The sequence below is a fragment of the Sceloporus occidentalis genome, unplaced genomic scaffold (genome assembly GCF_023333645.1).
Source record: "Sceloporus occidentalis isolate IW3139 unplaced genomic scaffold, rSceOcc1.0.p SCAF_76, whole genome shotgun sequence".
Lineage (NCBI taxonomy): Eukaryota > Metazoa > Chordata > Lepidosauria > Squamata > Phrynosomatidae > Sceloporus > Sceloporus occidentalis.
Genome location: NW_028317056.1, coordinates 3,612,183 through 3,627,870, shown reverse-complemented (window position 1 = coordinate 3,627,870; position 15,688 = coordinate 3,612,183). Strand labels below are relative to the sequence as shown.

The 15,688-nt window shown below is 40.3% G+C and overlaps 1 protein-coding gene across 1 annotated transcript; it reads left to right on the top strand.

The window, feature by feature from the left end:
* The first annotated feature begins 2,180 nt into the window (after window positions 1-2,180).
* Window positions 2,181-14,607, top strand: LOC149285802 (NADPH oxidase organizer 1-like). Its single transcript, XM_089494860.1, has 8 exons — window positions 2,181-2,255; window positions 2,599-2,674; window positions 12,399-12,576; window positions 12,711-12,919; window positions 13,449-13,562; window positions 13,675-13,792; window positions 14,114-14,186; window positions 14,509-14,607. Exons 1-8 carry the CDS (start codon window positions 2,181-2,183, stop codon window positions 14,605-14,607), a joined length of 942 nt encoding a protein of 313 aa, XP_089350986.1.
* The last annotated feature ends 1,081 nt before the right edge of the window (window positions 14,608-15,688 follow it).

Genomic DNA, 15,688 nt, shown 5'->3' with positions numbered 1-15,688 from the left:
AAAATATTTAATATAGATTCTTTATTTATTTAAAAAACTATTAGAATTCATGCTTTTTTTGTGCATGATTTATATTGAAAGACATTATCTGGAAAACATAAAAAGCCTCAAGAAGCAAAAGAAATAAATCTTCTGTTCCAAGAAATGAATCATGTGTACACAGGTGAATGGAAGTGCATGGTGGATGCTGATTGGCTGCTGGGCTAGAAGCCACACCCTCAGGCAGAACGGTATTTAGCTGCTCAGACAGTTAGAGTACCCATCGTGTGCGGAGTGAATGCTGAGCATCCCACAGTAACCATGAGACAAGGCAGCCACAGGCATCCTGTACAGGTGGAAGCCATCGGGGTAATGCAGCATGGGAAGCACAAGGTGAGAAGCCGGGCTGTATAGATTATACATGTTCCCTCTGTTTGGCAAAACATAGAACTTGATGGCAGATAAGAACCATTCTGACCGTCTGAATCCTTAATCAGTCGTTGATCTCCTCTGAGATTCAGGAGCCATATGCGTATCCCATGCATGTTTAAATCCTCTCGCTTTATTAGCCTCTACTTCCTCCTCTGGGCGGCTGTTCCACTTATCTACCACTCTCTCAATTAAAGTAAAACTTTGTTACGTTACATCTAAGGCAAGATCAAAGACGAGTTAAGACCTACTTACATCAGGAAAAACGGACAGACTAGATGGGCGGAATGATTCTAATCTGCCATCAAATTCTATGTTTCTATGCAACATTTAGTTGCATTCCTTATATCTTCTGTAAATATAGAAAATTACCATATTTGGTCGATTGTAAGACAAGGTTTTTTTCAGAGCAAATGCTCGGAAAAATTACCATCGTCTTATATTCGAGGTTGTCTTATAATCATACCTCAAATAGAGTTCTGACTACAAGGCTAAGATCCAGATCCCCCGCAGTGCTGCAGGGGACCTGGATCCTCCTCTCCGGGACGATGCGCGTAGACAACCTCCACTGCTGCCGGCACTTCCTCTGGGGCTTCTATGACTGAGTGCCGGCATCACATGACCCTCCGGCAGCATCGCGCAGACCTTCACCGGCTGCCCCCACTACACACCTGAAGCACGGGGAGAAGTTTAGGGATGCACTGGTAAGTCGGGGGAGGGTAGGAGTGGCATATAAGAGGTTAAAAAGAATATCAGGGCAGCAGAGTGGCATATAGCAGGTTAAAAGGAATACCAGGGAGGCAGAGTGGCATATAGGGGGTTAAAAGGAATATCAGGGAGGCAGAGTGGCATATAGGGGGTTAAAAGGAATATCAGGGAGGCAGAGTGGCATATAGGGGGTTAAAAGGAATATCAGGGAGGCAGAGTGGCATATAGGGGGTTAAAAGGAATATCAGGGAGGGAGAATGGCATATAAGGGGGTATAAGGCATATCTGGGGGGCAGGTTGGCAAATAAAAGGAAATAAAAACAAAAAATATCACTTTTCTCAATCATAGTTTTTATTAAATATGAAAAAATATTTTACACGTGAATTAATATTTACTGGTAAAACTTTTTTTTTTTTTACCCCCCCTATAGGGGAGTCTTATATTCCGGCTTTTTCTTTTTTTCATCTTATAATCGAGCAAATATGGTAACTTAAGGGAAAATTAAAATCATTGCTTTTTTCATTATATGCGCCCCCAATTATAGGGCCCCATGGTAAAATAAATAAATAAACAAAAATATTAACTCCTATTCTGTTACTAGAGAAGCATTATTCATTGTATGTATGGATTGTGTATCTTTGCTTAAAAATGTACACAAAAAATGTTTCTGAACGCTCTGAATTTCTTATATCAATTTGTGTTTGCATGCACTGAATGGGTGGTAGATGAATGGAACAGCCTCCCAGCAGAAGTGGTAGAGGGTAATACAGTGAGGGTATTAAACATGCATGGGACAGACATACGGCTCCTGAATCTAAGACCAGACCAACGACTGCTTAAGGTTTGAGTTTTTACAGCAGGAGAAACGGGAGACTAGACGGGGGGCCGAATGGGCCGATCTGCCAGCAAATTCTATTTTCACATGCATTTAAACTTTTTTTGGTCTTGACTTCTTAGGAAAGTTACAAAGGATTTTGCCCTTTGTAGAAAATCGGCGTATTATATACTCAAAATATTTTATTAATATTTTATTTTTATTTTGTTTGCTCTTTCACAGACGTATATGTTTTCAGTGCTCTGGTCGGACCACAACAAAGTTCTCATCTACAGGACTTTTGAAGAATTCAAAAACTTCCAGGTAAGTTTAAAAAAACCCAAAAACAAATAATTCCATTTTTTTGGAAGGGATTCTGTATTAGAACACCGAGAACCCAGTGCAAGTAAAGTAGAGCGTCCTTTCTATCCCCTGCAGACGGTGGTTTATAAATTATAAAGTGTTTTGAGAGCCCCTTAAAAACCTCCAAAAAATTGTATTTGGAAAATTGGTGGATATACTATATTTGATGGATCCATACAATGGGGGTCAATAAGGACATTGAGCAGCTTGGACACAGTGCCCCCCCCCAAAGATATGAACACAGCTATCAAAATTAAACAGAACTCATTTGTTACTGACGTGACGTTGTGTTTCTATGTTCTAGAAGGAACTTAAACAACAATTTCCTCTTGAGTCTGGAGTGTTAAATAAATCAGATAGAATTATACCCAAATTAAAAGGTAAGAAAGTGTGCTCTCTCTCTTTTCTTTCTCTCTTTTCTCTCCTCTCTCTCCTCTCTTCTCTTTCTTCTCTTTAATGTTAGGCAAACCATTATTCAATGATAGAAAATGCTTTTTTTTTTATTTATAGCAAATTTGTTATTTTGAAAGCGCACATTGATGTCTAGCATCACTTCTGCTGCAATGGCAACACCGCCATTCAACCAATCACACGTAGTTAGAGGATATAGTTTATCACAATTGAAGAAAAAGGAACGAGGGAAAATGACATGATAAAATACACTTTTTTTCCACCTCAAAGTAACAAAAAATAATGTTATAAGAGCTGCGTAAATTGTTGGCGCTATATAAATAAAGAAATAAATATATAAAGTGTCGCGCAAAAAAATAAATATAAATAAAGGTTATAAATAATAATATTTAGTTATAAACGTCTTAATTTGTCAGGACTAGTACAAAGCATATTCCTTCACATCTTGCTATTTTGGTAGCAAATTTAGAAGACAAGTCTGTTGTGATATACGGAATGTTTAAAAGTAATTAATAATATGATTTAAATTCCTGGCTTTTGTATTATTTTCTCAATATCAATCTATTTATAAAAGGGGCAATTCTAGAGGTGGCCAGCAGGTGGCAACGATGGCACGTAGGACAGTTATCTATTTCTCAATCACCTAAAGTTTCTTTTTTTTCTCTCTCTTATTCTTAATTCAGGTGCTCCCCGCCCCTTCGCAAAGAAAAAAGAGTCAAAAAAGTTCTTGGAGACGTTGGAAAGGCTTGAGACTTATTCCCAAACACTGCTGAACCTTGACGCCAAGATATCTCAGTGCGATCTAGTGGTTCATTTTTTCACGCTGAAGGATAATGACCTTAAACCGTCATTCCCAGATAACAGGTAAAAATCTGATAGAAGTTTACAAACGTTTCTAATTTGGTGGCAAACTTTGAAAGGTCCATCGGTGGTCCATGTACCACAATCTGAGAACTGCTGTAGATTGTAGTTGAGGTTTGTGATGGAATATATGACATGGAGAGGATTTTCCATCAAATGACTGCCAAAATTGGGAGCCTCTTTTATACCCCTTCACTGGCTTCCCTGTCATTGAAGTCAGGCCACCTTGGTGGATGGATGGTGGCTTTGACTACGTTTAAGAAATGTGTCTAAAAATGTTCCACTCGGAATCGTTGTTTGATTTATTTCTGCTGTGTTCCTCAGCATTGTAATTATGCCTTCTGAGAAGAAAGAGGAGAAGACAGTCGCTGGCGGCCATATCCCAGAAATCTCAGGACCTCTGGTGGCTTCTAGCTTTCTCTGTATTGAGGACTTTGAAAGCATTGACTTGAAGAACAGACCATTCCGAGTCAAGAGAAACCAGATCTTGGATGTGTTATTACGAGAAAGCACAGGTATGCTATGGAACTTCATTTAAGTTCTGGTCACAATTGACATAAGGTGTCCTATGCGTAGACTTCGCTGTTTTAAATCTGTGGATCCTAAATGCATACTATGGTTTATTCATCCTCTGGTGAAGCTTCGTCAAATGCCAGATTTGGTTATTATGTATTGTATGTTCTGTATTAATCAACAAATGACTTAAGGAACCTTGGTGTTCCAAGTCGAGATTTGGAACGTCTCTTCTGGGTTGTGTAGAAGATGGCAAGGGAAATACAATAACACAATGTCACATTCCCATAATTGACTGATAGTTATGTGCTGATTGTGATAAGACGATAGGATGTTGTTTTTGTACATAATCTGAATGACGAATCCACAACAGGTTGGTGGCTGGTTGAGAATGAGGACAGGCAACTAGCCTGGTTCCCGGCCCCTTACTTGAAGGTCGACAGAGATGCTGATGAGAACAGTGGAGACGAGGAAAGCCAAGAAGAAGGTATATTTACGATTTGTCGGTAAAATAATTTTCTCAATGAAACAGAAAAATAAGTGTTTTCAATGTTTAACAAAACCTGGCTTTTCTCAATACTGAAGAATAAGAATAATAATCTTTCTGTAGATCTCTGTAACTTTTGGCGCAGAGGGGCTCTTCAATGCATTCAGGTTCCCACATGAAAGTTATGATGCAGCTCATTAGAACTTGGTCACTGACTAATCTTAGAAGAAGGGGAAAAGTGACTAACTTCCAGCTGGCGCTTCATTTTGAGATACAAGAAGCAGAATTTGCTCAAAACAAATAAAACATCTTAAATTTGATGTTGGAGCTCTTTTTGAACTTTTGAACTCAAGCACGACAGAATAACATTTTTTTGATATAACTATTGCATCTATTTTTAGAACATTAGACATGACAAACCCAAACATGCAAATGAGCAAACTGAAAGCATATTTTCTATGGATTTCCTTTAAAACCATCCGGTATATGAGACAGAGACGGGTGGGAGTTTGTGGGGGGGGGGTCTATCATTCACATCTGTAATCTCTTTGGTTTTTTTGGGGGGAGGATGCCCCGCGGCGGCTAGAATCTGTCATTTTTTTCCCAGGTACATTTTCTGTGGTGGTAAAAGCTTATGAAGCCCAGAACCGTGATGAAATTTCGGTGAGCATCGGCACAGTGGTGGAAGTTCTGAAAAAATCCGACAGCGGCTGGTGGTTGATCAGGTACGGCCTCATCCCTTCATCTCCTAAACCTGAGAGTGGCTGGTGTGGAATTTGTATTCCTCGTCACAAACTTTAATGTTCTCCGTGGTTGCCCATTGCAGAGACCCGGTTACCAGACCTACTTTGCCATTCCCTATTTTAAAAATCACCCTTCATTTATTTTTTCAATTTTCTGTGACACCCCCCCTCTTCTTGAAAGCTGCTCCTTTGTTTTATATATGGAGAAATACTTCCTTGCGAGAGGTCGGTTTGCGATTCAAAATGGCCGCCTATATAGTTTTATTTCTTGTTTTAAAAGATGCCATAATATTTGAGTACTCTAACTTATACACATCTTGTAGCATGGGGGTTGAAAGTACTATACAATTTATTAAAGGTTTTTGGGTGCAAATTTTGGGGAAAGCTTTCATTTTTTCTGCTTTTTAGAGAAATGCAGGCAATCACAAGCAGTGAACGTCGTTCTTACTTCCTTGTCTGTCTTATTTTTGCATTTTTCTTTGCTTTAGATACAACAGAAGGAAAGGATATATTCCGTCTGCCTTCCTGAAGCCATACGCGAACCACTATGAGAGATTCCAGAACATTCTCAGGAGGGAGAGAAATATCTCAGTTTCAAACCTACTACTAAACCAAAGAGAAGACAGAAGCAACCCTGAGGAAAGGGAGAGATCCCAGTCACTGGGGTCCGAAGCTCGATCTTATATAGATTCCGACGTGGACAGTTTGATGGAGTGCAACATGAATTCAAACTCTGTGTCCGACGACAGCTCTTCGTTCAGCAGCTCCAAACAATCTATTTCCAGCGTGGAGACCACGTCCGACATTCCCAAGGTCCCAGCAAGGCCAAAGCCAGATGAGATCCTTCAGAAATGTAGTACGGTCACAAGGAGAGCTGTAGGGCAATCGCTAGCCAGGCTTAGCCTAGAGGGAACTTTTGGAGACCAACAGATGCTTCCAGAAGAACAGGAGAAATAAAGTCACGTTAAAGTTGCTGTTCCACCTATCGTGCTGAATTTTAACCTTTTTATAACTAAATGTAGCATCGGAAGCCTCAATCCTACGAATGTTAAATGCCCAATCCGTTCAAAGTAATAATTATTTAATCATGTAAAATGGTTCATTATTCATAATTTTTCTGGGAGTGTGATATGTAAATACAGGCTTTAATAGGTTGTTGCCATGGAAACGAAAAAAGGCTTCTTCTGTGTTTTTATGACATATTAAAATGAAAGACCCACTAAGGTCCATTTCCTTAGCATGTTATAGAGTTCGATTAACGTTTTCTGGTGGAACAGCATCTTTAAAACGAAACGTCGTTAACTTCGATTACATGAATGTAGCTTCATTCTCCTCAAGTCGGCAGATTTGGGGTTTTTTATACTTGTTTATTTACAAGATTATTTGAGTAATGTCGTATATAGACATGATTATACCTAGCGGTAATGCTATACCTGTAATAGAATTTTTTCTACCTGAAATACACCATCGTTCAAAAGTTTGGGGTCACTGAGCTGTTTTCATGGAAAACAAGGACATTTCTGGCTGTAACATAATTTGCAAAAGGGTTTTCTGACCATCAATTAGCCTTTTAAACTTAAACTTGGATCAGCGAATACAACGTGCCATTGGAACACAGGAGTGATGGGAGTGATAAAGGGTCATTGGAACACAGGAGTGATGGGAGTGATAAAGGGCCATTGTAACACAGGAGTGATGGGAGTGATAAAGTGCCATTGGAACACAGGAGTGATAAAGGGCCACTGGAACACAGGAGTGATGGGAGTGATAAAGGGCCTCTGTACGCCTATGAAGAGATTCCATAAAAAATCAGCCGTTTCCAGCTACAATAGTCATTTACAACATTAACCCCGTCTGCGCTGGTTTCTGATAATTTCATGTTATTTTAATGGACAAACTTTGCTTTCTAAGTGACCCCAAACTTTTGAACATTAGTTTATATTATTGGGATATTATTGTACGGCTCTATAATTAAGTTCTTATTAGTTATGTTGCTGAAAGGTTCTGTGGAGTAGATTATAAGAGTATCGGATTGTCTTGCCGTTTGGCGATGATCACTATGAAGAATTTTGTCAATTGTGGTGATTTGTAGTAAAACTTGTTTGTTTAAAGGGACCTCATCATAAAAAAAATGAATTATCATGTATGATTAAACTGTTGATCTTAGACATAGTTAATGAAAACAAATGTGATTTGGGGTGAATTAGCAGGTTAGTGGTTTTGAAACAATGTTATAGGGAGTTGGAGAGGCGATGTTAAGGCAGCCCTGGCCCTTTAAGGCCAGCAGCCGCCTGGGGGAGCCGTCGGGGAGCCCATGGCCAGCGTTTGCCCCCATGTGCCAGATGCCTAGACTTGGCTCTGATCCTCAGATCAGACAGAGGATTGTGGGAGTTGTAGTTCAACAACTCCTAGAAAGCTGACACGTGGGTGTCTTTGAAATGTACTTGTTTTTGTGAGAAAGAATGTTTAAAAGAATGATCGTGGATTCCAAAGAATTAAACTGTGAGCTTTGTATAAATAGAAAATATATATTATTTTTTTTCAATAAAAAAATAAAACATTTTGTAACATCCGGAAGAGCTTGTCCGCGTTTTTCTGTGAATTTTTAAGGCTAAACTCTAGTTAAATAAACTTTTTCATCCTGCGTCACAATACCACAAGCCAAGTGAGCGTGTAAAAAAAGGAATCTGAAGAATTCAGTAATTAATTTAAATTCTAGAGTTTTTAGTAAAAATTCTTTTCACACAATGCGTTTCACACCTCCGCAGCACCTGGCGACCGGTCGCTAGGGTCTCCAGTTCTCTGGGGGAAAAAGTATTATTATTTCGTAATTAAAACAAAATGAAAACAAAAAAAACCTGAAATTAATTAAATTGACATAAATTAAAATGAAATAAATAAAAAAAAAGTTGAGTAAGATGGGAATATGTGGAATTTCAGGGCGACCGGTTATAACAAAGTTGGGTCTGATTTGATAAAATTCACCAAAATCTTAAAAAAAAAAATAGCATTTTAGTATAAGTTATAAAAAAATGTGTGGAATTGTTAGTAAAGTTCCTATAATTTAGACACAAATGATTTAATGGGTTAAGCGGCCGGTAAAAATAGATGGACGGGGGGGGGGGGGTTGGTTGGTTGTAGATAATAATAATGACGCCTTCCTGCCTGCCCTGCCCTCCCGCTTGCTATAAGACTCCTTGGTCTGCAAACACAGAAGGAAGAAAGCAGCAGCGCAGGTACAGCTTCACCTGTGAGAGAGAGGACATGGACCGGCTCAGGTACCCGGTAGAAGCGACAGCCGTCGGCTTGGTGCAGCATGGAAGGCAGAAGGTAACACATTCTCCATTTAGCCAGGGATGCTTTGGGTAGCTATGTTTAACCCTTTTGGTGAAAGAGATGTTGGTTACTCCTCTGTCACCAAAAGCGAGGGACTGGGATATATATATTTAAATATATATATATATATATATATATATGCAACCCTCTTCGTCTACCCTCTGTATACCCTGAAATACGGACGGTATGTATACTTGTTCCTGTCTTCAAGAGACAGTCCGGTGACAAAAGACTTCTACCCCCGGTATCATCCCCTAAAACCATTTAAAAGGGTCACTCCAGCCATCATATCCACTTTAAAGCATAGCTGAGGGGTCCCCCCCTTGCACATGCATGGTGGGATTCTGCAGAATTGCCACATGGGCATTTACCAACTCAAGCAACCAATCAGAGATGAGAATCGTTGGCCGCGGAGAAGACAGGGCGCTGCAGCTTCTCCACTTATTTTTATTTATTGAGTTATAATGTACTTTAACATGCGCTCCTTCTTGGCGAGGCCGTCTGGGACATTTAAGGGTCCCAAAAAAGGTAAATTATTTTTTCAAAAGTATTTTTTTCGTTATTTCGCCCTGCGGACGTAATTCTCATGCAGACCGGTGACCGGTTTCATTCCCGGTTATATAATGTAATGAAGTCAATCCAGTTTAGTAACAGGCGCACTCTGAGCTAATTGATGATCCGCGAATCTTTGGCATACTTCTGGCTTGTATTTTCTGCGCATGTTTGTGCGGTCCAATCATAAAATAAGGGAAAACGGTTCTTCCGAGGTATGTTTATTGGAGCAGGGAGAACAGTGACATTCCAATGATTTACACCACCCAACAGTCCCGGTTTCCACAGGACAGTCCCAATTTTGGGGTACTGTCCCACCGTCCTGGGAAGCGGTCCAATTGCCCTATTTTTGCAGGCAGAAGGGGGCATGTTTGGACACGTGAAATGTTGGGGGGGGTCCCTGATGCTGCTCAGTGGTCTTTTCCCTGGCACTAGACTCCCATTGGGGGAGTATCACCATAGCAACCAACGCCATGGGCCATGGCATGGTCCCCCCCCCCCGTGGGAGAAAGGCTATGATGTCACAGGCACAATATTTCTGAGATCTTTCTGTTTGTGCTTTGCAGATATACATGTTCTCCATATTCTGGTCGGATCGCAATAACGTTATCATATATCGGACATACGAAGACTTCAAGGACCTCGCCGTAAGTACCGCAACTCTACGGGGAGCCTTTCAACGGCCTGAAAAAAAAATAGTTACCTTAATTAAAATTATATAGATATACCGGTATATCGATAACTGACTCCAGTCGGGTGAGAAAATTGTAACAATTAATATAACATAAAAATATTAAAAAAAATATAAAAAAAAACACGATCCATGTAATCAAATAAATTCCTACATACAGATTTAAAAAAAATTTTTTTTTTAATATTCCAGAAATGTTCTGTCAAATTCTATATAAACCCACCTGAAGTATATTGATATTCAAAATGGTGGGGAAAATATTCAATAGCTTCTAGCGTTAAACCTCATTTCTTCGCTGTTTAGAAAGAACTTAAAAGGAAATTTCCTTTGGAGTCGGGACTCGTCAATAAATCTGAGCAGATCATACCCGCGTTGAGAGGTGAGTGAATTCAGCGCAGGTTCAGATTGGTGTAAATGAATGAATGGTTTGTGGTTCCGCTGCTGTTGAGCGAGTCTCCGGAATGCGGGTAACGTAACGTTCTTCCCATCTGTAAAGTGTGAAGTCTCTTTGTAATAAGATCTCGTTTAATATTCTATTTAATTAAAGACTGGCTTTAATAATTACCATAATTAGTGGTTCCAAAATGTATCTCATCAGAGCTGGGGAGTAAAAAGCTTGAAAGATCCTCAACATATCTAAGGCTGGGTCCAATAAATCACTGATCAGTCCTGAAGGCTTACCCAAGAAATAAATGGAACATATTTTTGCAGCCAAGTATCACAATATGAACCTCTGTCGATTCATAAATGAATATTATATCTCCAGCGCTGTATACAGTAATAACACCAGCGCTGTATACAGTAATATAACCCCCAGCGCTGTATACAGTAATATAACCCCCAGCGCTGTATACAGTAATATAACCCCCAGCGCTGTATACAGTAATATAACCCCCCAGCGCTGTATACAGTAATATAACCCCCAGCGCTGTATACAGTAATATAACCCCCCAGCGCTGTATACAGTAATATAACCCCCAGCGCTGTATACAGTAATATACCCCCCAGCACTGTATACAGTAATATAACCCCCAGCGCTGTATACAGTAATATAACCCCCAGCGCTGTATACAGTAATATAACCCCCAGCGCTGTATACAGTAATAATAATTTTGAAACATTTTGATGAAGGTGAATCTCTCCCAGTATTTTTGTATCATAGCTGAGTTTACGTTATTGCGCCATGGATATTCCTGTTATTATTAGTTAATGACGTTCTCCTGCAGTCACCTGGAAATACCGGTACATTGTAGGGCCAATCATTAGACAAGCCCTAATTATCGCAACTACAAATGAATTGGCAGCGGACCAGCCGTATGAATCGTGGCAGATTGGATAAGTCGAGGCGAAGGCCTTATAATTAGCGGTTACGTTTTGTAACTATCGGTAATGGATTCCTGAAAATGAACATGGCAGCCAACGTGGTTGCAGACTTTCTTTTAGTGGCCGAGAGCAATAATTGAGAATGCACGGGATAGGCCCATTGTACAGCGCTGTGGAATATGATAGTGCTATAGAAAACCATAAATAATAATAGGCATATGTACACCTGGGAATGGTCAGACTAAATGGGCCAAATGGGCATACCTGGGAACCCTTTGAGTTTTGCCCGGAGAGTCCGGTTGAAGGCCACTTCTCTTGGTCGCCGGGTCATCCCTGACCGATGACAGGGAGCGGCGTTGTGACACGACCCACTCCTGCCCCACTTCCCCTCCCTCCTCACCAGTTTTCCACCATGTGGCCCCGCACTCAACGTCAGTGGGCCCACAAACTGACATCAGCGGACTGCCCGCCAACCTCAGCAGACCTCCCACCGACGTCAGAAGGACCACCTACCCTCATCCCAACAAATCAAAATGTGCAGTTTTTGACCATCCATGACCTCCGCCAGCCTCTTATAATTTGGTGTGAGATGTTACCTGTTACCGTTCAGAAACCACCTAAACTAAACAATACAAAAAAAAGAACCAACCCGGAATTCTATTTGCTTAACAAACCCTTTCGTGTTTTGAATGTGGCACGTTTATCTTCATCAGGAAGTCTTTTGTTCTATTTAGTGAAAGCGTTTTTTGTTTAAAATTTTACGATCCCATAAAGTCGGCGACAAAAAAAAAAAAATAAAGAACGAAAGTACGAGTTCGTAAATATTTGGCAATTTTTTGTTGACATGATGAAACTTTATTTTTTATTATTTTTAGCGTCTCTTTCAAGAAGGTGACTTTCATTTGGTAATTAGATTTATTAAGGTCTACCCCACCCTGTCCAAAGTAAAATAAAAAGTGTTGAGGACACAGAGGGGGCAAGTACACAAGCCGACCCGATCTAGGGCAGTTCGAGATCTCTTAAAGTGAACCTGTCACATTGAACAGCGCTGAGAACTCCTAGCTTCACTCAATGCCGAGTGCTCGCTCCTAGCTTTACTCAATGCAGAGTGCTCGCTCCTAGCTTTACTCAATTCCGAGTGCTCATTCCTAACCTGAACCTGAAACGTTTTTCTATTGTCTACAAAGATGTTCCTCTTCTGTTTTGGAGCAAAACCACCAATCGTTTCATGGAGAGACTCCGTCTCCTCGAGATTTACTGCCGGGAATTGCTACAGACAGACTCCAAGATATCTCAGTGCGAAGAACTCCTCCAGTTTTTTAGTCCAAAGAAGGAAGATCTCAGCCCTTCATTCCCTGAAAACAGGTAGGGTGGCCACCTCTTGTCAAGATTATATTTGTGACATCTAGAGCCAACATGTGGGCTTCTACACCTTTCAACGTAAGATAAATATTCATGATGTGAGAATTCTAAAGGAGTTTTCTCATGTGTCTCACCAGCCTTGTGATAATGCCGTCAGAGAATGACACGAATCGTAAGCGTAAGGAAGTAACAGGTGGTCCTCAGCCACACGGTCAGCCGATCACTCAACCAGTTCTAGCCCAGAAATATGTCTGCGTGGACAGCTTCGAAACCAAAGACACAAAAAACAGACCATTCAAAGTCAAGAAGGATGAGTGTGTTGATGTTTGGATTAAGGACACGAGTGGTAGGTGGACCAAATCTCTCATTCGGAATTCTGAGACACGCAGCTAAAGTAGGCCTTGTCTGTCTTTGTATCTCTCCCCTCGACTCTAAGAATAAGAGCCCGGCACAGGCACGGTGGATTCAATGTCCCGTCTCTTCAGAATCTCTTCGCTTTCAAGTGTATAATGTCTATAATGTCTATATTCTATTTATTTTTTGGGGCGGAAATGACACATTCTTGGGATGGCAATAAATGTTTAAGGAGTGTTCAAGAATGTTTAACAAAAAAAAAAGATATAATCCTTATAACGATGTTGACTTTGGTAAATACTCTTACTAGTGTTGAATGGAATAAGAGCCTCAGTCAAGGCAATGTTCCCCGAAAGTGAGGACAACCGGTCACTCTAGTGTAGCACAAGATTGGTGCGCTAAGACATTTAGTCCACATTGACGTGAGCCACCATAGAACAACTATGGCCGACCAAATGTTTTAGGACTGGGTGAGTCAGAGCCGGGTTCTGTGTTTGTAAAACCTTCTCATTCCCCTTCAGGTTGGTGGCTTGTGGAGAATGAAGAACAATACCTTGCGTGGTTTCCTGCCCCCTATCTCAGAAAGCCAGGAGATGCACACAAAGAACGCTCAACCACAAAGCCTTTCACTAATGGTGAGTTATTAAGGATGTGCGCCATCCAGGTGGTAAATCAACGGACATTTTAAATCGACGAAGTACTTGGATGTTTCTTTCTTTGAGCTAATTCCAGTTGTATGTTGTCCAGGGATGGCCTACTTCGCGGTGAAGGCTTTTGAAGCCCAAAACACCGATGAACTTTCTCTACCTCTTGGCGCTGTCGTGGAAGTCCTTGAACAATCTGAAATTGGTTGGTGGCTTATTTAGTAAGTATCATTTTCTGTACAAATAAAAGGGAACCTATGCCCTTATCTCCTCTGTTTCATGGACCAGTAGCATTTCTTGGTTCAGCTTGCAATTCCACAAAAGACCACAAGGGGCACTTACCATTCTTAATGAAGAATTTACCCTGATACATTTGAAACAAAGCTCGGAATTGCATTAAGCTATATATTAGTGGGTGCAAATATGGCACTATGGAATTTCATATGTTGTTAATTTTCAGGCAATATGTGTAGTTTTTGATTATCTTACAGATATTTAATTTGTTTTTTTAATGGTTTGGTTTTTCTTCCTCTCTTTACCAGTTATAATGGCAAATTTGGATATGTCCCAGCTATGTTCCTCAAACCGTACAATAATCCTCACCAGAAATTACAGGTCAAATTCAGAGAGGACATGTTTGGCTCCACTCCCACCCTCTCCAAGTTGGAGAGCACTAAAAATCTCAGCAGAGAGTTGAGGTCCAATCCCAAGGGAATAATATGGTCCAGCGAGGAAGAGAACGGACCTCAACATCTGGCCAGGAGAAAATCTCGATCATTGGATGGTCTCGCCAACACATTGGAAGAGTCTTGGAGCTGGAGAACGGATGAGACAAGTAGAAGGATAAACATCACCTTAGGGCATCAGATAAGGAAGGATTCTGGCTTTGATGAGGATCCTTCACCCAGATGTCCCATCTTGTCTATTCCTTCACCAGATTGTGTCTTCACGATCGCGCAACCAACGATTCCCACAAGGCCTTCAAGACAAGAAATCCACAGCAGATGCACCACCATCACCAGGAATGCCGCTCTAAGGCCAGATTTATGAAAAGGTGGAATCCATACACTCATTTTTTTTCCACGAGAAAACCTAAAAAACTGATTATGTAACCATTTAACGCTATTAAGGTTGCAATGATGGTCAAAATAATTGAAGTTCTCAAAAAACGTACATACTTTTTCTTGGCTTTTATGCCTTTTTTGCAGCCTTTTTTCTCTTTTGTAGTCAGTTTCTTGCTTTGTATTTTTTTATTTTTTTTATTTTGGATGGGTTTTTTTTCTTCCAGTTTCTAGAAACCAATCTTACGAACCAAATGTAATATTTTCTTTTATATCAACGCCAGAAGAATTATTTTATTGAAGTGATATATTAGTTCACTTGGGCTGCACTTTAGTTATTGAGTAAGATTGCTGCACACTCACCCCTGCTTCCTATTGTATTTCAGATATCTACGGAGTTGGATATGATGTCATATTTTGATCGATGATAAATGATGTCATATTTTGCCGCCAGCACACATTCGGGACTGCATGGCATTAAATAACAATGAAAATAATTACAAAATAAAATTTAAAAAAATATCCCTCCCACTAGAAATATAAATTAAAAATAACCCCTTCTTTGACCCCAACCCAAACTATTTTGCTCCCTTATATGATTTTGCTCCTTTATAAAATTATAAAGCTATGCACCTGGGATATTATTCTACTCAGGGTTTGTTGCCGGACAATAATTGGGGATATTTTTGTCGGTGGCACCTAATTTGTGGAAGAAATCCTAAATAAAATTTTAAAAAACCCTATATTTTGCTGCTTTTTGACATATTATTCATGCTAAATGAAAGACTGTACAAAAAAAGTGGTATAAAGCTTAAAGGCATCCAATTAATTTGCATCGGTGGGCTGCTGTGGATCCTATATGGCACCATCGAGCAAGGAGGTCCACATCTCGGGGTGAAGCCCCTAGAGATCTCTGTAAGGGGAGTAATTGGATACAAAAACTTGGAGGCGCTCCAGACATGGAACGCAGCATGGGGGGCAGGCTACTAAGTTTGGTTGAGTTTTTCTCGTATGTCCTCGTATGCAAATTCTTCCCAAGGTGAGTCCAGACGTGGT